Raw genomic sequence first — 22,245 nt, forward strand, 5'->3', positions numbered from 1 at the left:
TTGTGCACGTTTTTCCAAGCCTGAGGAAACTTCATTACTCTCCTGGTTTCCTTTGGGAGCATTCTTGTTTGATCCAGTTTGGACACCCACAGATATCTAAGATATGTGTTGGTCACATAACTTTAGAGCACATAACTTAGTGATCCCCAAAAGAGCATAATCAAAGTATTGTGGATTCTCAGCTTCGAATCCTGTCACTTCAGTCACATTGAACACAAGCGCGTCATGTCACTGGAAAACTGGGCACTGCTTTCCCTTGTTGTGACAGGACTTGTGCCCCAAGCCCGAGTCAACAGATTATGAATACAGGACTGCGGAGAGGAGAATGGCTCCTCTGTTCTATGTGCTGTGGTAACAGTTGATGGGGTCTCTTAACTTCCCAAGGCCTGTTCAACGCCTGCCTGGTGTGAGAAAACGCAATGCTGACTAGACTATATATATATGAGGTCATTTGGAAAATGCATAATCACTTTATCACTAGCATGTTTTTTAAAGATTTTGTTACTTCGTAAACATTATTTTAAAATATACACATTCATTGCAAACTGTCCTGATATAATAAATAGCCTCACCTCTGCTGGGGTATTTTACAGTGGAGCAGCGTTTCCTCAAAGGAAAGTTGCCCTGTTCTGCTTTGGAAGCCCAGCCTCAAAAGCAGGCTGGACTGGCTAGCCAGGGACCCTAGTCATGGGGGAAGGGCCAGGGGTGGGGACCGGAAGATGGCCAACAGTGGATGCTTATTCTTCATCTAGAGTCCTCTCTATCCTGAGTGCTGTGACCCCACAGGCACTTAAGCAGTGCCTGCTTAAGTTGTTCTTAGTCTTCTGTATTCTTAGTGTGGAATTCCAGAAGGCAGTTGAGAGCAAGGATGGAAGCAGGAGAGATGCCGAGTCTGGGGCAGGAAGGCAGAGTAGTAAGGAGAGGAGAAAGGGGCACTGCTATGGGTTAAGTTGTGCCCCTCCCCCCCCCAAAAAAAGATATGTTGAAGTCCTAAGTCCCAGTACCTGTGAATGTGACCTGATTTGGAAATAGGGTCTTTGCAGACGTAATCGGGTTAAGGTGAGGTTAGTAGGGTACTTAATTAAGTACGACTGGTGCCCTTATAAAAAGAGATGAAGAGACACAGACAGAGGGAAGATGATGTGAAGACTTGAGGAGAGCAGAGGCCGTGTGCCAATGGGGCAGAGGTTGGAATGCTGCTGCCACCAGCCAAGGAATGCCTGGGGCTCCTAGAAGCTGGAAGAGGGGAGGAAGGATCCTCCTCTAGAGGCTTTGGAGGGGTGTGGCTCTGCAAACACCATAATTTCAGGCTTCCAGCCTCCAGAACTGTGGGAGAATACATTTTTATTGTTTTAAGCCACCCAGTTTGTGGTACTTTGTTATGGCAGCCCTAGCAAACTAATACAGGTGCTGTGAAGAAAAAGGAGATGACACCAAAACTTAATTTCATCTGTTTTCTAGTTTGGGTTACAACTGGCCTTGCTGTAACCCTGGCTCCTGATCAGTGCAGTTAAAAACCACAGTTGAACCTTAAGACTCTTTTCAGAGAAGCACCTGGGTTCGGTAACCGCCTCAGAGAATGGTTTTACCAGAACAATTGTATTAGCATTGTTCTCGTGTTCACGAGACTACTGAGGAAATGGTGAGCAGTAGTCCTGAGTTCAAGCTTTCAAATGCACAAGTCAGTGAGAGTAACTTTTTCCCTCAGGGGAGACAAGTTGACCCCTGCTCAGTTTCATATTTGAAAAGATAATTCACAAGGTTGACTCAGCATTTTTATTTGTAAGCTATAAGCAAACATGTAATCTTTTCGCTGTGATTCTTTTCATGTTCCGTGGGATGGGAATCTTAACATTGCGAACAATGGCTAAGCAAGGGGAAACCACTGTAGGTTTGGTGTTAGGCAGCCCCACAGGCATTTGCTTACCTCAGAATTCATCTGCAAAGAAGCTAACGCCAGGGCATGTTAACCTGTCAGAACAAAAGGCCTGTGTGTTTCCCACAGCAGGCCCCAAGTTGAGACGCTTTGAAGGGGCCTGTGTTTGTGGGAGAGAGTTACTGGAACACCTGGGGTGGGTACGCCGTGTGTTTCCAACTCCGTCTTCTGGGTTTATCACGAAGAGGTCAGATGTGGTGACGGTTATAGAGATACGGTGGGTACAGGCCGTCATAATGCCACTCGCGCCATTGCTCAATAGCTTCCCGGCTTCTCTCTTCCTGTTCTGGGGAGGAGAGATGAGGTCATGTTAGGATGGAGAGGACTCTGATCTCAGGAGAGCCACGAGCTCTTTTGGCAGCTGTCAGCTCAAAACAGCCGGCGCCGTGTTGGCATGAACCAGCTGCATGTACCTGTGTGCGTTGTCGACAGACATCAGATGTCAGAGCTGGTAGGGCCTGCGAACCCCGAGTCCAAAGGCTGCACTTTAAGGATCAGGCCCAGACAGGTGACAGTCACAGACCTGGTTGCCAAGAGAGCCGAGACCAGGGTCCGGCATTCCCATTCAGTGCTTCCCCTATACAACCAGCAAAGGGGGAAGGGCCTGGTGCAGACATTGGCTCAAAGTTATTTATTACTAAGAAACAAAATACAAAAGTAATAAAATAGAAATAATACACAGAGGCTACATGCCATACCGTTGAAAACATCATGGAAGGAAATAATGATCAACTTTGAATGATGGGATTATGAGTAATTTTTCCTCTTATCCTTTTCTGTGTTTTCTAAGCTTTAAAAATAATGTTTTTGACACTAACTGGAAAAAGGAATGGTTGAAGCAACTCTGGAGAAATCTTGATAATTGCTGATTCTGGGCATATGGAGGTTCATTATCCTGTATATTTTTACATGTATTTGAAATTTTCCATAGCAAAAGGCTAAAAAGATCAGAAGGGAATTTTCAATGAGTAAGAAAGTCCTGATTTTACTGTCATAAGACATGTGTCTGAAGAACACCTTTGTGCAATTGTAGAATTAGGGTCCTAATGCCACTTCAAGACAGCCTGGTGTTGCTAGGTACCATCCAATCTCGAGCAGATACCACAAGGCCTTAAATATTTAAAAAGCATCCATGTGGCTCCTCAAAAAGCTAAGCAGAATTCCCATATAAGCCAACAATTCCATTCTTAGGTATATACCTAAAAGGACTGAAGACAGGACCAAATGAATAAAAAAATAAAATGTGAACTATATGTACACATATATATATATATACATACACACACACACGTGTGTGTGTGTATGTATATGTATTATTCAGCAATAAAAAGGGGTTACCTGATGTGTGCTACAACGTGAATGAACTTTGAAACGTGCTAAGTGAAATACGCCAGACGCAAAACGACAAATATTGCGTGATTCCCCGTCTATGACATACCCAGGACAGGCAAATTCATAGAGACAAAACACATGAGAGGTTACCAGGGGCTGGAGAATGGAGAGTTATTGCCTAATGGGTACAGAGTTTCTGTTTGAGGTGATGAAAGGGTTTGGGAAATAGTGGTGACGGTTACACAACATTGTGCCTGTACTAAATGCCACTCAATTGTACGCTTAACATTAGCTAAGATGGCAAATTTGTGTTATATATATTTTGCCATAATTTTTTTTTACAGTATCTGAAAAATGCTAGGAAAAAGCCTGTGAACCCAAGTTTTAGTGCTGGGGAAATGCATCCTCTATGGCACTGGGCTAACAGAATGGCCTTGTGGCTTCAGAGTGTGGAGGAAAAGGGAGTCCTGTGAGAGCCGGACGCCCCCAGCAGGAAGGGCCTCTGGTTACCACTGGGTGTTTAGGCGCTATGGCTGCTGGGAGTGGCCCCTTCCTGTGTGAGCTGAGAGTCGGTGCTAACCTTGGTGCTGAAAATCCCTACCGGGACTTGGTACCCCAGGGACAGCCTGGAGCTCAGAGTGAGTCTTAGGCTGGATCTTTGGGTGTTAGGTGTCCACCGTTCATATGTTTCTCAGACCAGCTACTTTTTGCCCATCTTGAGAGCATGATTGTGACACAGGAGTTGATTCTTCCCCCCAGGCCATGCCAGACTCTTCTTAGACCTTTTCACTAGATAAAAGGGAAGGCCTCCCCGGTGAAGACCAGAGGCCCTGACAGTGTGGCTTTGGTGTAGGGCACCACTTGTGACCAGCCAGCCTCTGTCACGCAGCCAGCCTCTGAAAGCTTGACCCAGGCTTCCGGCTTTGAAAGTGGAAGCCAACATATGCTACCACGTAGGCCTTAGAAGTGGAAGCTCGGCAGGCTGCTTATCCTGGAGCTTTCGGGGGCACAAGTCAGTTATTTTTGCCATGTGAAGCTGGTGGTTTTGAGTAGAGTTGCATCCAGGAGCCATGGCAGAGCCCAGTGAGGTTCTAACCCTTCCCAGCCCCCTACCCAGGCCAGGACCGGGGTCCTGGGTGGTTAGATACAGAGCCCTTTGGGGTGGGATTTTAAGGCCTTTAGGAACCTTGTCCTGAAATCTCTCTCCAGACCACCTGCCTAAAATCCCTCCATTGGAAATCCAAGTCCTTCTGGTTACCCATGGTAATCCCTCAGCATTTGCTTGTATGAAGCAATAATTTTAGGGAGAGGATAAACATCCAAGTGTTCTCAGTTATTCAGAGAGTAGGTGACCTTGTGAGATCAAGATAGCTAACTGAAACCAGAGTCCTGATGGGGGAGAGTGGGGCTCTGAGCGCCGCCCCTGGGTGGAGGTAGGTTTCCGGCAGCCTGGGCACCAAGCAGCAGCCAGTGTTCTGGGGCAGAGTCACGGGAAGAGGAGAACATTGAAATGTTTTTCCTTTATCAACATTTACCCTCAGGCCATCTGGGCCTGCTCCACCTCTGCCTCCTTCAAACTCTGGGGAGGCTCCCTGTGGGCCCCCTCTGCTTTACAGTCATTCCCTTCGTCATTCCCTCCTGATGGGTCTGTTTCTGCACCGAACATCTGCAGGACCTCTACGCATTTGATCATCCATTTACAAGAACATGAGCTTTGCTGGCTTAGGATCCGAAGATCCCTTACTAGCTATGTCACCTTGGGTATTCACGTATCCTTTCTAAGGCTATTTTTGAAACTGTGCAGTGGAAATTGTGAGACCTCAGAGGCTGGTCTTACGGATTAGGTGGTTCAGTCCACAGCCTGCTGGAGCAAGTGCTCATCAATGCCAGCAGCTGCCGTCCCTGCAGCCTCCGAAGGCCTGTTGCCCGGCCCTGCAGCATCTTCATCTTCATGGGCGAGGCCTGAGGTCCCCTCTCTCAGTCTCCTCTGGCTTTGGTGGAGGACCTGCCATCTCTGAGGTGCCTAGCCCTTGTCCTGATTCACCATGAAAAATGGGGAATGTTTTCCACCCAGATGCTAGACATTTGGACTTGAAACATTTGAAAAGACAAAATGAAAGGCTGTTGTTAATACTATGAGTTTTAAAAAAAAAATGCCGAAGGAATTTTGGAGGCCACATTTTCATTTTTTAAATGCCTCTCCCCAAGCTGGTAAACAAATCTCCAGCAGAAGTATTTGCCTCTGATTTACAAGAGCCTGAGTTGTTTGAAGAATGTTCCCAGGAAAGTGGTTTGCCAGGATCCAAGCCCAACACCTGTCTGCAGGGCAATGGGCATGGCTTGCAGCCCTCGGGCACCTGGTGATCGTATCCTTTCACTAAGACAGCCCCTAAGAGTGTGTAACCTCCCAAATACAGCAGGGCAAACAAGCCAGAAGGTGACAGCTTCAGAGTTGAAATCACTGACTTCTCTAACAAAGGTCACTAAACTGGGGCCTTCTGTCCAAGGTCATGTACGTAAGGGGCTTGCTCAGGAGCATGTCAGTCTTGAAGTTTGAAGAAAGACCAGAAAAGAAGGGAACACACACACACACACACACACACACACCTGCTTCTCTGATCCCTATTAAATGTACCTACAGATTTTTGCTGTGGGTGACATGTGAGGTCACTTAAGTCCAAAGTCAAATTCAACCCCGTGGGAGGCTGTGGTTCAGGTGGAGCCTCCCTTTACCCCACAGCCACACCCACACCCAGCTGCCTCCACCGAGGCCTTGACGAAATCAGCGTTTCCTGAGGGAGGCAGGAGCCCTGTCTGCCCAAGGGCTGAGGGCAGGGACGAGATGTGCTGAATGCCTGGTGACACACTGAGGCAACAGTGATGGCTTAGCAAGGAAGGCAGTAACAGCAGCTGGGTGAGGGCACAAGCAAAACACGTAGAAACTGCAAGTGCCCGCTACTGTGGGTGAGTTGGAGCCTTCACATCAGCTGTAAATGTTGGTATTGGAGGTGGGGAAGATACAAGGCAGGGCACCGGTGACCAGTGCTTCCTGAGTTCTCCTGCTTTGCTTCCACCAGTCAGATAAGATGCTGATTCTAGAGAACAGGTGTACAAAGGCCTTGGTTTGCCACGATGAGTAGTTTCTAGAGCCATTACCTTGATAGAAATCCAAGGCACTTGGAAGTCACTTTGAAATCCTCCCAGCCCAACTCTACCAGAGCTAAGCCACTTGTGTAGGCGCTAAGAGAACACAGGCCACCACAGTGATTCCCAAGTAGGAGGAGAAAATACAGTGAGCCCCAAATTCCCCTATCCCCAGTCCTTGAGCCCATGGTAACTGAGGGGGTGCCGTTCTCTTCTGTCCCTTTTCAAGTTCTATGGCCATTTTATGACTTTTCCCTTTCTTTTCAAGACTCCTGTAGACATGAAAGTAAAGCTTCTCTTCCTCTAATTAAAATTTAGGGAGAAGAAACCGGCAAGTCGTGATTTTCCCACCAAGCCCCACTTCCCCAAAGATGGTGGCTGAAGAGCTCTTACCGTCATTTTGCTCTTCCACGAAGTTCTCATACTCGTTCCGTTGTTCCTCGTGATATTCTTTCCGCAGCTCATCAACCCACAGCTTCTGCCTGTTCTCCGCTGGGGAAGGGGAAGAGATGAGAGTTGCCCCCAGGAATAGAGGCAGCTGCACACATTTAGGGGAACACTGATGATTTTTGCCTAAGAAACTTAATCTGATTGGGAAGGTTGTTTGTGAGGGGTAAGGATGCAGGCTTCACTGAAATAGTTTATTCCTCACATAGACTTTCAAACTTGAAGGACCCAGGTAGGAGATCTTCCCATCTTGCAAAGGAGAAGACTGAGACTCCAAAAGACGACTCCTAAAAATTAACAGTGACGCCTAGGATACTAGGCCACTTAGAAACTAGAAGTCTGATGATCAGAAATGAATTCTACGAGGAAGTAATTCAAGTTCATTTCACGTTAATTAATACCTCCGGGTCCATGCCACACCTTTGAGCGCCTATCACAGCCATAATGTATGCTAGGCACTGGGATGACAGCAGCAAGTAAAAGAGATTCTGTCCCTCTACTAAAAGACATTATGGCAGCTATGACAGAAATCTATGCAGGGCACCGCGATGGCCTGTGGTAGGGGTCTAAGATGATCCCTGATATGCATGCCCTTGGTTAATTCCCTCCCCTCCTGTGGGTTTGGCCTAGTCACTCGTTGCTCATGAACAGAATATGACAAATGTGACGGGATATGACTTCCCAGATAGGTTACAGGTGAGGTTGTGGCTTCCGTTTGGGGCTCTTCTCCCCCAACCCCTGCACATATCTATCTATCTCTCTCCCTCTGAGAGAAGCCACCTGCCGTATTGTAAGCTGACTTATGGAGAGACCCACTCATGGCAAGGAACTGATATCCCTCGCTAATAGTCAGCAGGACCTGAAGCTTACCAACAGCCATGTGAATGAGCCTGAAAACGAATCTTCTCGCAGTCAGGCTATGCGATGCCTGTAGCCTCGGCTGTTAATGGACCCTGAGCTTTAGCCTTGCTGACCCCAGCAACTGTGAGACAACAACATTCATTATTTCAAGCTGCTGAATTTGGGCGTAATTTGTTTAAGCTGCTAAATTTGGGGATTATTTGTTACACAGCAGTAGATAACTACTACAGGATATCAGGCAAACTTCCTGGTGGAAATACCAACCGCAGGTATCCCTTATTTTGTAAGGTAGTGCATTCCAGCAAAGTTCGCTGTAAACCTTCTTATGAGGAATCCTAGTTCCACATTATGAAACAGGAGGTGCACCCAGTGAAAACAAAACTCGCTGAGAACACATACATATGGTGACCATTCCTTGGCAGTTGAACAGTGAAGCCCGCCAACAGTACCAAAGGGAACTGGTACTTGAGCCCCAGAGGGAAGCCCCACCTAAACTACCACATCGCACCTCACCAGCAGGTGCAGCTGCTCCTCACCTGCTCTAATGTAGCCCAGAAAAAAAACTCTAGATTTTAGATTTTTAGATGTAAAGTAAGGTAGTTACCAAATTCATCCATTTCTGCCCTTAAATCTTCACATTGATCCCTGTGGTGTGTGAGCTCTGTTTGTCCAGTGGAAATTATTTAAAGTTCTCTGAGTTTCAAGATACTTCGTTTAACTGGGTTTCTGCTGGAAAAATCCATGACAACCGGGAGGCCGTGTCTGGTGCAGGAGGAACTGGTCTCTCAGAGCACCTCATCCCTCCCATGAAGTGAGGTGTGACTCCCCTCACCTCATAGTGGAGAGACTGAGGCGCTGCTGCCCCCACCAGCTTGCATGTGCCAGAGGAAGTGGGGGGTTGGTGATGGAAGCAGAGAAACTGAGGAAAGCCATTGGTTTCCTGCCCCACCCAACATTGCAGAGGTGTTGGGAGAGACAAGTAGTATCACTTTGCGAAACAGTAGTACTGTAAACCATCTCAAATCCTTCTTGAAATCTTTCAAGAATAAGTAAATTAATTAAATGCTAGTTGTTTACATTATGCTTTTATTATTTAACTCTGATGAAAAACCAACATGTCTCAGTGCAGTTTCTTTAGGTAAATCCCATGCTTTTCCCACACCTGTGCCTTTACCTACCGAGTTGCAGGAACCTTTAGTCTGGCGGAAGGGATTGGTACTCCAGTCCTTCCCCATGCCTCACCCTTTGCCCCACATCCACACCTTTCTGAGGAGGGGATTCAGGCTCAGAGAGGAGCAGTGACCTAATCGAGGTCATAGGATCAGGGCAGAACTGGGACTGGAGCCAGAGCCCCAGGCGCCCACATTCCACTACTGGATACAACACAGCTTGCGTGGCGGTATCTCCCTTATGACCCACCATAAGCCTCCATGGTGCTCCCAGACACCAGAAAGCTGCTGTGGAGGGACAGGGGGCTTAGACCCCAGAAAGCAGGTGCTTGAGCCACCACCAATTCCTAAAGAAGCATTTTCCATCTCTGTGTACTCCAGAAAAGCGACAGTCTGGCCAAACTGCCCTTTCGGAGGTGCCACAAATTGGACCTTTAACTCAGCAATGAGGAAGAACAATTTAATTCCTGGGACAAGATGCTGTTCTTAACACGATGCATCGTGTCCATCCCTTCTCAGGAACATGCATTTCATCAGATTACTGCCTCCTTTCACCTAAAATGACCTGCATCTTTACCCAGAAGCTTGGAGATACCAGATGCCTGTTTCCTGGTTCCAAATTCAAGTTTATCAAAGTGTCACTTGCCTTTTATCCAACCCGAGACATAATTGGGCACTGTTCTCCTGCCCGTCCACAGGAGTGACCAGGTGACAGCAGATGAACTCAGGTGCATCCTAGATACTCGCCATGCTGTCCTGAACTGCCTGCACCTCGCCCCCACCCCCACTACCGACACACTGAGCTTCTGTTTGAGGTGAGGGACCTTTGGCTTCGTCCTGCGTCTCATTGTTCTGCTCAGCGTCCAAGGATGGAAACTATTTGCCTCTCCTAAATTTACAACTGTTCCCCACTGGAAGTCTGCCAGGAGGTTGCTTCTGTGATTTCTATCAAGAACTGCCCAACCTCCATCAGTGTTTTCAGTGTTTCTTGACATTTGCTAACTTTTAAATCCCACGTTGTGTGAGACCTGGAGATTTCCCCAGTGTTATTAATATGTATCCAATTTTAAAAGGAGGGGGGATTGTATCTCCCAGCATTTTTTTCCTCTCTTCTTCCCCATCATTTGTAAACAGTCTTGTTATTTTTACTGAGCAAGTTACCTTGCCGAGTGTGCTGAGCGACACAAAGAGTTTATTGAGACCCACGCACAAGTAATGAATCAAGCCGTAGACTCAAAGACAGTCAGTGCTCAGAGTCCTGGGAAGAATCTAGTTCAAGGGCAGAAAACTCAACTGCCTCCCAGGGTCGGCAGGTCATGGAAATGAGGGTCCCTGCTAGGCAGGGGACACCAGGGCCTACTTCAGGCCAAGAAGAAGATATGCTTCCGAATTTAAAAGCCTCCCGAAGGCATTGCAAATGAAAACTTTAAAAAAACCACTGCTGGCTGAACACCACACTTTCAGGGGCTTGTAAATAAGGAAACTTGGGCCTAGAGAGAGGAAGTGGCCAAGGCCACTTAGCAGCAAAGCTGTCACCAAACCCACAATCCCAGCTCCAAGTCCCACATGCCCTCTCCCTATTTGCAGCGCTATTGCTCTTGCATCTGAGGATTCACTGTGCAGTACCCCAAAAAAGCATCCACTGAGGTATGGTGCCCCTCTCGACTAGGTTGTAGATTTCCCCCTTTATGGTTTTAACTTTCTGAAACCAGGATGTAGCTCATCAGTGTTAAGTGCATGTGGCACCGTCCCTTTTTGTTCCTTATTCTGACAGCGTAGTCAAAGATGTGACCTGCGATCGAGGAAATGTGGAGATTCTCAATCGCAGCTGCAGTCGCTGTGATCCCGAAGGGCCTAGGGTGAGCTGTTGGGCCCTTGCAGTCCCTGCGGTCCAGCTGCTGGGCAGAAAAGGAACCAGAGGGAGCAGCAGCGTCCTTACCGTTCACCTCCTCTTGGGATTTGGGGGACCTCTTGCTGCGCTTCTTGAGGAAATTCGAGGCATCTGATTCCTGCATGAAGATCTTCTGTTCCACGCCTACAACCCAAGAGAGGCCAGTGACACAAACAGCAGGCTCCCCAAGGCGACCACAGGAGCCGGCCACCCAGCCTGCACCCCTGGCTAGTCCCTGCACTCACCTTCCTGGGCCTCTTGTCCGGCCACCTGCCTGGTGCCCACGGATGCACTGGTCCCTTCCCGCAGCACTGTGGGAGGAGAGCACAGAGTGAGGTCTGAAGCACCCCAAGGGGACCCGTACTCCCAGCCAGTCCAGGACAGTCCTTCCCAGGCTCTGTGACCTGGCAGGGCTGGTGTCAGCTCCTGAATCCCACATACAGCAGCCCAGAGTCGCTGTCCCCAGGAAAGCTGTTTTCTCTGTGTTGTTTTATGTTACACACACATACCCAGGACACCTGTCTTACAGATAAGCATCCCCCTTTCTCCCTGGGCTACCTGCATGGCCTTACCTAACACCAGGCCATCCTGGAGCCTCCCCATACTCACTGCACAGGAGCACGGCCGCCGAGAGACAGGAGACAAGGAGCAGCTCTCTCCAGGCCATCTTTGGAAAGGCTGAGGCTCCGTCTGGGAGCCACAGGGCAGATAGAGGGTTTCCTGAGGCTGCTGGGTCCTCACTTCTGTGTCAGACAGGCCAGGAGAGGGAGGAGAGAGTCAGGAGGCTGGGATGCGACTGGGAGGTGGGGGGGGGCAGTGGGAGTGGTCCCGGCTGTGGCTTCCATTGGCTGCTCCTGCTGGAACACCAGAGATGTTTTTGGCGCCTAGCAAGCCTCACAGAAGCAGAGCCTGTTGTTAAGGCCCAGGCTAGGACAGTTCTGAAGTGGCCTTTCCATGATCCGCACCCAAGGAGTTGCTGTTGGAATGCCCAGCCTCAGGGTCAGGGTTCTAGAGACCAAGGGCACGTTTCGGAGAGGTCCTGGCATCTGCTGTGGGGACTCATCCTGGAGACCGAAGCCTGTGGGTGGAAGAGGGGCTCAAGGGGGGCTTCGATGCAGTTGTCAGGCCAGGACGAACCAGAACAGCAGGAAGACCCCCTGCGGGTGACGCCCTCACGGAGGCGTGGGACATTCCTGGTAAACAGATTGTCCCTCACCTTGACACCTCCACAGCTGATGCTCACTGTTAAGCAAAGCAGGGCCCCGTAGCCTGTGGTCTCACAGCCCTTTCAAGACATTGAAGAAGAGAGGCAGAGTCAGCCTTCCTCTGCAGAGTGGGGAGCACACAGTGTGTGCAAAGCCCCCTCAACTGGGCAACTTCTTCTGAAGGAGAGAAAGGCACAACCCTTGTAGGGTAGGAAATGGGTTCCCAGAAATGGGAACACCAATCGAATTAGAGCTCTGTAGGGCCAGCAGAGCACAGTTCCTTTAGAGATGTGGTCTTGACATTATCCTCTATTATGAACCATCCCCAATTTGTCGATACCGGCTAAAGAGTTGACTTTGGACATTATTTAAAATTTCCCTAATGGTGACGACACTCACCAAAGCTCCCCTTTCATTAGACTTGCATGGTGACATCCCACGTATACCTCGCCATTGGCCAGGAAAAGAATGTTAAAGACAGCAAAACAACTGAGGCAGAGTAAACAATATAAACGGGTTGCTTTCCCATGGAGGAAAGTGCCACTGACACCTGTCCTGGCTGTCGGTGGCTCGGAGCAGACACAGCCCCCCACACACCCCCAGACACTGGCTTACCCCAATGAATGTAGACGGGCTCTGCATGATCAGCTCAGGAGAAGCAGCACATGTGAGGACACGTCAGCAGGCTTCATCTATCAGATTAACTAGATGTCCTCTGGGAGAGGGAAGGGCCACAGGACAGCGATTTTGATGGGACTCCTGGGTGAGAAAGTGGGTATGTGAAATACCTGTGCCATCCTTGGTACCCTCATTCCTCTAGCTGCCTTTTTCTGTTCCATTCATTTCAATCACAAATATTTACCAAACACCTATTTTAAGCTAGGCACCTGTGCTAGTCACTGACTAACCAGCTTTGGGTAAACTTTTCCAACATCTCCAAAGATGAGCCTTGAAGCAAAGGGTTTCCAGAACCCAGTTAGAATGGAAGGCATTGTCCAGAAGCCCAGAGGAGTGAAGCCCTTTTGAGAAACTCTAGGTAGCTCAGTAATACCAGAGCATAGGAGACGTAGAGGGGTGGAGGTAGAGAGGCCGAGGTCACGGGAAGGAGTTTGGCCTCCGTCTTGGTGGGACAGCCTTGTGTGAGGGTTGTAAGCACAGACCCCTGGCCCGGCTCCCTGGGTTCAATCCCAGCTCTGGACTTAAGCAGCTTTATGGCTTTGGGCAAGTCATTTTACCTCTCTTTGCCTGATTCCTTTGTCTATCACACAGAGTTAATGCATCCAAAGTCCTTACAATGGTGCCTGTCCGGCACGGCACGAAGCATTGTATGCGTGTATGTGTTTGCAGTCATGACACAGTAATGAACCACTGAATGAGCAGGGAAGTGACATGAGGTTTCTTTTACAAACAGCACCCTCCCACCAGCACGGAGGGTGAGAGGGATTAGACTCCAGTGGTGAGACTGAGAGAAGGCTGTTGCAAAAGTCCACGTGAGAGATGATGTCGGCAAAAGGCAGAAGGAGCTGGAATGGAGAGGACAGAGCATTTAAAAATATTGAAGAAATAGAATCAATAGGACTTGATGACACATTAACTAGGGGCAAGAAGGGGTTGGGAGGTGTGCATTTCAGATGGCTCCCAAGTTTAGTTTGGATAACTGGGTGGATGGATGGTGAGATCGGTCAGTGAAGTGGAGAAAACAGAAGAGAAAGCTCAAAGGACATGTCATTGGACAAATCAAGTATATGAAACTGGTGGGATTCAAACCAGGTCTTCTGAGGTGAAATCCAGTGCTCTTTCCATTTTCTCACAACCATAGTTTTGTGAATCTACTAGACCATTACCGCAAAAGAAACTCCATACCCATTAGCAGTCACTCCCCATTTCCCCCAACGCCCAAAGCCCTAGGCAACCTCCAATCTGCTTTCTAACTCTGGATTTGCCTATTCTAGACATTCCATCTAAATGAAAACATACGATATGTGGCCCATTGTGACTGACTTCTTTCATTTAAAACACTGTTCAAGGATCATCCGTGTTGTAGCACGCATCAGTACTCCATTCCTTCTTATTGCTAAATAATATTCTCAGACCATGTTTTATCAGTTCGTGGACATTTGGCTTGTTTTTACATTTTGGTTATTATGTATGATGTTATGAACATTCTTGTGCAAGTTTTTATGTAGACATTTTTATTTCTGTTGGGTAGATACCTAGGAGTGGAATTGTTGGGTCATATGGTATCTCCATGTTTAACTTTTTTGAGGAACTCTTCACATTATATTTAAAATGTTCTTTTACTCATCTAGCTCCTTCAGTGCTGTGAGGTCTTGTTTAGGAGAAGTTTCCACCCTGTGCATACCTAAAATGGTGTCTGGCACAGGCTAGATGCTTCATAAATGTTTATTGACTTAATCAATGAAAATACTCTTGGTTGAGGGTATTAAAAGGAAGCATTTATGAGTTCATTTCAGCAGACTATTCATAAGAAGGTACTCATACAGGGACCTGAGGTGTCCAAGTTTCTGTATCACTGGGTTCAGGGTTCTTCCCAAGCAGCAGGAATGTGTGGTTCACTTACGGATTGTCTTAGAGGGTGAGCAAGACAGCCTTTACATTCTCTTCAGCTTGACTAAATATTAGACAGGTTTAGGCCCCTGACCTTTCTTTTCTTAGAGCATTTACTTTAGAAAACATAATTTCTTACTCTGCCCCTTTGCAATACCAGGGGTGCCAAAAAAATGTATACACATTTTAAGAGATGTTAACACCTTGGTCAACGTTGCTCAAGCAGTAGTTTGCCATAATCAGAAGTGTCTGGACGCTGATGGGAACCACTTTGAGCACCTCTTGTAATTGCAGAAGTCAAACGTGACCTGTGTTCATGTTTTGTTATCAGTATATATTGAGTATTACAATTTTAATAGTTTTTTCCTTTCTTAAAATGTATATATTTTCTTGGCACACTCTGTATATGCAAATCTTCTTCAAGCCTCTTGCTAGTGTTGCAACCCAGGAAATGCCTTTCTGAATGACCTGGGGACCATATTTTTGAAATGAGAACACTGAAGGAGATAACACCCCCATCTCCCCAGTCTCTACAGGAGGATACATGCCTGACTTTGGTAGGCACCTCCAATTGTGAAGAACAATTAGAAACTACAGGTGGCCTACTATTCCCCCACCCCAGCTCTTAAAAACTCTCTAGCCCTTTGTTTCAGTGGAGTTGAGTTTAGTCTCTCTCCTCTATTGCAATCGTCTTGAATAAAGTCCTCCTTACCTATGTAACTTTGTCAGTGCAATTAATGGTGCGATTTTAACTTTGACAAGGCCAGTAACTCAACATATCACCTGATCCACCAGGGACGGTATAACTCATGTAAGTGGAAACGACCCTTGGTGAGATCCATGCAGATGAGATCACTAGATACCATAGCCCAAAGTAAGCGTTGTCCCGAAATAAGTATATAAAAGCCCATTGTCTGTACCTAATAGTAAGAATGTATCATAGTCTTTTATTTCACTTCATTTTCAATGGGATAATTATGTTCCTGAGCCGCACTCCCCACCCCACCCATTTGATAGGGGACTCATGACTTCCCTGAAGAATATAGATGAACGCCTTTCTTGCCACCTCCTCAGGTTTCAGGAGCAGTGAGAAGGAAACACCTCAGATGTGAATGTGAAGTCTTGTTTGTTGGGCAGGAAAGTGACAGTTTGCAAAAAAAGTTTCAATTCATCTGAAGTCCCTCTGGAGCTGACTGTGTTGACACAGGTGGGTGTGGAAAATGAGGGTTTCGTGAGTCAGGACATTTCTAAAACCCTTCTGGTTTCTCATTTTTCTGTGAAAGACATTCATTTCTCTAAGACCTACCCAGAGCGTCATGGATATTCTTTATAGCTTCCCCCTCGTGTGCCATGCAAATATTATCAGTCCCTATGAAAATAATGACTAGAATTCTCCCCGTGAAATTAAGTGTGACAGGAGATGTCTCCATTCCAAGTGAATCAGCATTACTAGCCTCATGCCCTTTTCCCAGCGTGACCAATGACTTCCTTAAGTCTATAGAGAAAATGAAAAACCCTTCTCTGTCTCGCTTTTTCCCACATCTCATGCAAGGAAGTGAAGAAACATTTGTCTTCTGTCATCACCACTAGGATGTATGTTAGCTGAGAAAAGCTTTGAAAAAGGCCTGGGACAGTCTGCAGCTGCATGGAATACTGCCATGAAATCACCCATATCTGGGCTGATATGCAGCAGGCAGACAATGTTATGACTATACAAGTGACAAAAATATGAAAATACTTCCTCACCAGTTGGTAAATAGTTGCGTTTCTGAGCCATCTTCACAATGCCCTCTGTCGCCCCAGGGGCCCCAAGCTTTCTCCTGGAACCCCCACTTTCCACAACCCATTATCTAAAGGGGTGATGCTTGGCCCAGCAGGGACTCTCCAGAACCCCGCTCAGCTCCCATAGCTAGCTTCGATTCTGATTGGTCAGTGTCTGCCCTTTGCCAATCAAACATTTTTAATATCACTCTGAATTCAGGGGTTTGTTATTACTCACTCACTGGCCCCCTGGACTGGCCTTACGTTTTTTTGTTTTTTCACCTCTTTGCCTCCTCTGTTCTGTTTCTGATACTGAAATACTACTGCCAACCCCTATCAGAAATCCTACACTTATTACAAATATTCATGTACAGGGATATTTAAAGTATCTTTATCATTAAAGTGAAAAATTGGAAGCAATCTAAAACCGTAGGGCTCACTTATGGTATATGTGTGAGAGGATTGTTTGTATCTATCGGAAATGTTTTCAAAGACATGGGAACATGATGATACAATAGTCGCCGACAAGGAGAAGCTGCAAGAGTGTAGGTAGATGAATGTTCTACCGGAAAGGTGTCCCCACTTGAGAGTAGGGTCGAGTAAGAAGGGTAAGTTGGCCCACTTTTCTGGAAGAAGGGCACCTTCAATGGATATATCTTCATTGTTGTGAAAATGAATCACTTGGGCAAGTCTTGTGTGAGGGGAGAAGAAGAAGAGGAGGGGTAGAGAGATGGTTCAGGTCAGTGTGTGGCGGCTCGAGCAGGTCCTGACCCAGCATTCCTTGGGCTTCTTATCATGGAAGCAGAAAGAGCTGACTGCTAAGTCTGCTGACATGTGTCAGACCTAGACTGAGAGTCTCTTGGGGCTCATCTCTCCGCAAGGAAATGAAGGCAAGGACCTTTGCTCTGCCACGCGTGGCAGCAACTAGAACCGCGCACTCGGCCCCCACTATCCAGCCTCCACTTCTGGGGGCGCTGGGCCAGCAGGCGGTCTGGGCCCCTCTCCCGGAGTCTGAGCTGAGCGACGCCTGCTTGCTCCCACCTTCCTCAAAAGGCAGCCTCTTGCCTTTTGACACAAGACACAGAACCACTGCCCATTTCCTGAGCTTCCATGGGCTGTGGGGGTGGCACCACAGTGCCCGGGGTGTTGGAGCCACAGTTAAGCCCCACTGCTCGGAAGTTGACCTGGCCGAGATCTAAAGGGCATCCCACTCAAGGTGGCTCGAAGCCCCTCTCCTGAGGATGACGCTGAGGGTGAGAAGCCCACACCCAAGGATTCGTTGCTCCAGGAGGTGACGACAGCTTAGCACTTGCAGCCACTTTAGGATGAGGACTTGAGCCCACTGCTGACTTGGACACACGTCACTGAGGCCAGGTTCCAGCGCAGACCCCGGTCTCACCGGGCCACTGTCCCAAGGCCAGCCTTGCGACACGCAACCAGGGCAGGTGGTATTGCGCTGAGGTACAGAGGGAGAGACTGAAGTCCTGGACTCTGCTACTGCCACCAGATGGGGGACTCAAGTGTTCCCACTCCCGGGGATGCGGGGAGGTGCGTTAGCTTTGCTCTAGAGCAGGGGTGTCCAAACTTTTTTCAACGTTTTTCACCAAGGGCCATATGCGATAAAATACACAAACAGCCGGGCCACTCACTCGAGGTGAAGTACGTATTGCCTCACCTGGTTTATGTAAGTAAACTAAATATATTTTTGGAATTTGCTGTGGGCCAATTAACAATGGATTGCGGGCCGCAGTTTGGACACCCCTGCTCTAGAGGGTCTGGAGGAGTGGGTCTCAAACCTGACTACACACTCGAATCTCCCTGGTGCTTTAAAAATACCAATGGCTGAGCCTCAACCTCTACGATAATGTGTGTGTGTGTGTGTGTGTGTGTGTACGTGAACGGAATTTGAACAATTCGTGTCCTTCTATTAGCAAGTGCTGATTAAAAAGTCTCTGAATCATTTAATTTTTTCAGCATTATTGTTGTATAATTGATAAATAGAAATTGTATATATCTAAGGTATACAACTGGATGTTTTGATGCATGTGTACATTGTGAAATAATCACCACAGTCAAGCTAATCAATATATCCATCATCCCAACCTCTAAGATTCTGTTTGTCTGCGGTCTGGGTGTCACTATTTTATGCAAACATCTGAGGTGATAATGATGAACAGCTAAGGTTGAGAACCACTGCTAAGAGTATACACACACGCACACACACACACGCACACACACACGCACACACACACACGCACGCACACACACACGCGCACACACACACGCACACACACACACGCACACACACACACACTCACGCACACACACACGCACACACACACACACGCACACACGCACGCACACACGCACGCACACACACACGCACACACACACGCACACACACACACGCACACACACACACATTCACAGACTCATCCAATTTTTATGAAAAATACATATATGCATTGAGAAAAAACGTTCAATAAGGAGCCAATCTTTATTTACTTTAGGTTTTTTTTGGGGGGGGTTCTTTGTATTTTTTAAGTTTTGCAATTATTTTATAATCGAGAGGGGAAAAGCCAAAAATACTCTGAAAAACAAAAGTTACCAACCCTTCTAGATCCAGCTCATCTCTCGCTGAGCTATTCCGTAGCCACAGTGATGCCCAGTGTCCGCTCTGAATCCCTCCTGGCCCGTGGTCGTCCCAGGACATCCAGCACTTAGACGCTAGCAGATGCTTGCTCTTTGTTCCCTGTTGGTATCAGGCCGCTTTCCTGGCTGGAGAGTGCTCAGAGGGCAGGGTCTGGCACATCTTTGCGGGGACAGAGGTATTATTGATAACGTGGACCCGAACTGGCACCTGGAGAGTCGGCCATTTCTCTGAACAAAGGGGCTCTCTCTCTGAAGATGAAACACAAAACTGCTTTCTGGTTTCAGGATGGGCTATCTAGGGGAACGGAAAGGAAAGGATGCACTGGCAAGGCCCACGGAAGAGCATATAAATGAGGTCTGTGGGATAAGAAGTGTGGGTCCAGCTGGCTGGGGTCCCTGGCTGTCCAGGAATCCGGTTAATGCATGGTGTGTATTCTGAGTTCGCCAGAGTTCTGGGCAGCCGGGCCAGACACACAGCTGTGTCTAGGCACTGCTTGAGGCAGGCCCAGGGAGGAGAGGAACCGAGTCACCTCAGGAAGCCTGGGTAGCGGCGGAGCCATGCCAAAGGAAAAAGGCACACAGGCCCCCATCTTGCCATCCTTGTGGGGATGCCTTTGAAAGTGAGCCTGTGTGGGGACTCTGGTAGGCTAAGTCCTTCACCACAGGTTTGGGGAACCAACAGGACTGGACAATGGCAGGTAGACCCCTGGCCCTCTTCCTCCTACTAGATGTTAGAAGGCCTCTTACTTACTTGGAGGGAGATCATCCTGCATCTCATTCCAGTTGCACCCCAGCACTGGGAAATATTAGAGTGTGGGTTCCCCGAAGTTTGGACACACTAGTACTACAAGATGCTCCAAGATAAAGGGGTTCCAGGATCAAGTAAATTTGGAAAATAACTACAGACTCTATCCCTCACCAGGTTCACAATGCACAGGAGCATTTTAAAAGTTCAGACAAGTCCTGCAGCTGGAAAATCTGTTTTTGTTTAGCATTCTCTGAACTTAATTGACCGTATCATTATGTATTCGTGGAGCACCTATTAACATCCCATGGACTATTTTGGGAAGGTCTGAACTGGTCTTTTAATGGCAAAGAGAGTCTATATCTAGAATAGTACTTGTTAGTTATCCAATTCCATTTTCAGGAACAAGCATAAATTTTTCTTTTAATTTTATTGGGGAATATTGGGGAACAGTGTGTTTCTCCTGGGCCCATCAGCTCCAAGTAGTTGTCCTTCAATTTAGTTGTGAAGGGCGCAGCTCAGGGCCAAGTCCAGTCGCCATTTTCAATCTTTAGTTGCAGGGGGCGCAGCCCACCATCCCATGTGGGAATTGAACCGGCAAACTTGTTGTTGAGAGCTCGGGCTCTAACCAACCGAGCCATCCGGCCGCCCCAGAAACAAGCATAATTTAATGAGTATTACATAATTGGGCTGCTACCCTCAAATAATATACAGTCCAACTGGGGAGATAATATTCACTGGAAAGCGTCTTATTGTTGTTGTTGTTTTTCTTTTAAGACAATGTAATAAGCTGTGGGTCCCTTCTTCTCTCTGGAGTCCTGGACAAAGTAAAAAATAAAAGCGTGGAGAGTGAAGGCTAAATTGTCATCTTTATAACTCAAAATATAGAGTGTGAGGAGCCAGTAGCGTGTAAGAGTTCCAGTTGCTCTACATCTTCACCAACATCTGGTGGTTTTAGTGTTTTTAATTGATGTGGTTGAAAGGTATTAATAAAACCATGTTACATTAGGGTTTTAGTTTGCATTTCCCTCGTGACCATGGATAGTGAGAACTTTTTCATGTTCTTACTGGCCATTTGTGTATATTCCTTTGTAAAGTTTCCATTCAAGTCTTGCCCGTTTTTTATTGCTTTGTCTTTTTATGGCTTTTCTAGGTCCTGGATATAATACATTGTCAGATACACACACACACACACACACACACTTTGTCCGTAAATATTTTCTCTAAGGCTGTGGCTTGACTGCTTATTTTCAACACTGCATCTTTTGATGAGCAGCAGTTTTTAATAAAATATGATTTGTGGGTTTTTAAAAATGGTTTATGCTTTTTGTGTTCTAAGAACTCTACTCCAGGGTTTCACAGATCTTCTCTATTTTCTTATACAATTTTTATGCTTAGGTCTATGATGCATCTTGAATTGATTTCTGTATGGTATGAAATAGGAGTCAACATTCATTTTTTCCCCTATGTATATCCAATTGTTCCAGCACCATTTGATAATAAATTTTTCCTTTCCCCATAGGATTGCATTGATCCCTTTCAAAAATCATTTGACCATATGTCCGTAGGATTATTCTGTTCCATTGATCTCTTTGTCTTCCCCTTATGTCAATACCACATGCCTTGATTTCTGTACCTTTTTATAGTGTCTTAAAATAATGTAGTATAAGACCTCCAGCTTTGTTGTTCCTCTACTATTCAAGGTTATTCTATATTTTCATATGTATGTTAGTAACAATTTGGGGAGAATTTTAATCTTAACAATATAAAGTCTTCCAATCAATGAACATGAGATCTCTCTCCATTTGTTTTTATCTTTAATTTCTCTCTGCAGTGTTTTATACTGTTTAGTACAGAGGCCTTAGCTTTTGTTAAATTTCTCTCTAAGTATTATATGGTTTCTTTAATGGAATCAAAAATTTGTATTCCATCTTTGTTTCTTGCTAATATATAGAAGTGCTGTTTATTTTCATAAATTTGCCTTTCATCTTGCAACTTTGCTAAATTCCCCTATTAATTATAGTAGTTTTTTGTATATTTAGGATTTTCTATGTACACAGTCACATAATTTATGAATAAAACAGTTATCCTTCTTTCCTTCTAATCTGTATGCTTTTTATTTATCTTCCCTTATTGCAATGGCTAGCATCTATAGTGAAATGTTGAATGGAATTGGGAGAGTACCATCTTAAGGGAAAGTGTTCAGTCTTTCATCACTAAGTATGATACTAGCAGTTGGTTTTTTGCAGATGTCCTTCACCAGTATGAGGTAGTTTCCTTCTATTCCTAGTATGCTGAGAATCTTATTATTGCTATTGAATTTTGTCAAATGCTTTTCCTGCATCTGTTGAGATAATTATATACTTTTACTCTGTTAATGTTATGAATTACATTGATTGACTTTCAAATGTTAAACCAACCTTGTATTCCTGGGGTAAACCCTATTTGGTTATACCGACTTATCCTTATTAATGTTGTTGAATTCTACTGCTCTTGTTTTGTTCAGGATTTTTGTATCAATGTTCAAGGATATT

General features: G+C 46.5%; 1 protein-coding gene across 1 annotated transcript; it reads right to left on the reverse strand.

The window, feature by feature from the left end:
- Nucleotides 1–1,757: 1,757 nt before the first annotated feature.
- UCMA (upper zone of growth plate and cartilage matrix associated) lies at nt 1,758–11,561 on the reverse strand. Its single transcript, XM_033100568.1, has 5 exons — nt 11,390–11,561; nt 11,026–11,091; nt 10,829–10,924; nt 6,806–6,904; nt 1,758–2,222 (listed from the first exon to the last, which is right to left on the reverse strand). Exons 1-5 carry the CDS (start codon nt 11,445–11,447, stop codon nt 2,125–2,127), a joined length of 417 nt encoding a protein of 138 aa, XP_032956459.1. The 5' UTR covers nt 11,448–11,561; the 3' UTR covers nt 1,758–2,124.
- Nucleotides 11,562–22,245: the final 10,684 nt, after the last annotated feature.

This window comes from Rhinolophus ferrumequinum (genome assembly GCF_004115265.2).
Source record: "Rhinolophus ferrumequinum isolate MPI-CBG mRhiFer1 chromosome 5 unlocalized genomic scaffold, mRhiFer1_v1.p scaffold_110_arrow_ctg1, whole genome shotgun sequence".
Lineage (NCBI taxonomy): Eukaryota > Metazoa > Chordata > Mammalia > Chiroptera > Rhinolophidae > Rhinolophus > Rhinolophus ferrumequinum.

Excerpts from the sequence above, each read along its gene's own strand:
- UCMA (XM_033100568.1), bottom strand. The coding sequence starts at position 11,447 with ATGGCCTGGAGAGAGCTGCTCCTTGTCTCCTGTCTCTCGGCGGCCGTG. Across the intron at positions 11,092-11,389 it reads GGCGGCCGTGCTCCTGTGCA|TGCTGCGGGAAGGGACCAGT; the intron begins GTGAGTATGGGG and ends CTCCTCCCACAG. Across the intron at positions 10,925-11,025 it reads CGGACAAGAGGCCCAGGAAG|GCGTGGAACAGAAGATCTTC; the intron begins GTGAGTGCAGGG and ends CTTGGGTTGTAG.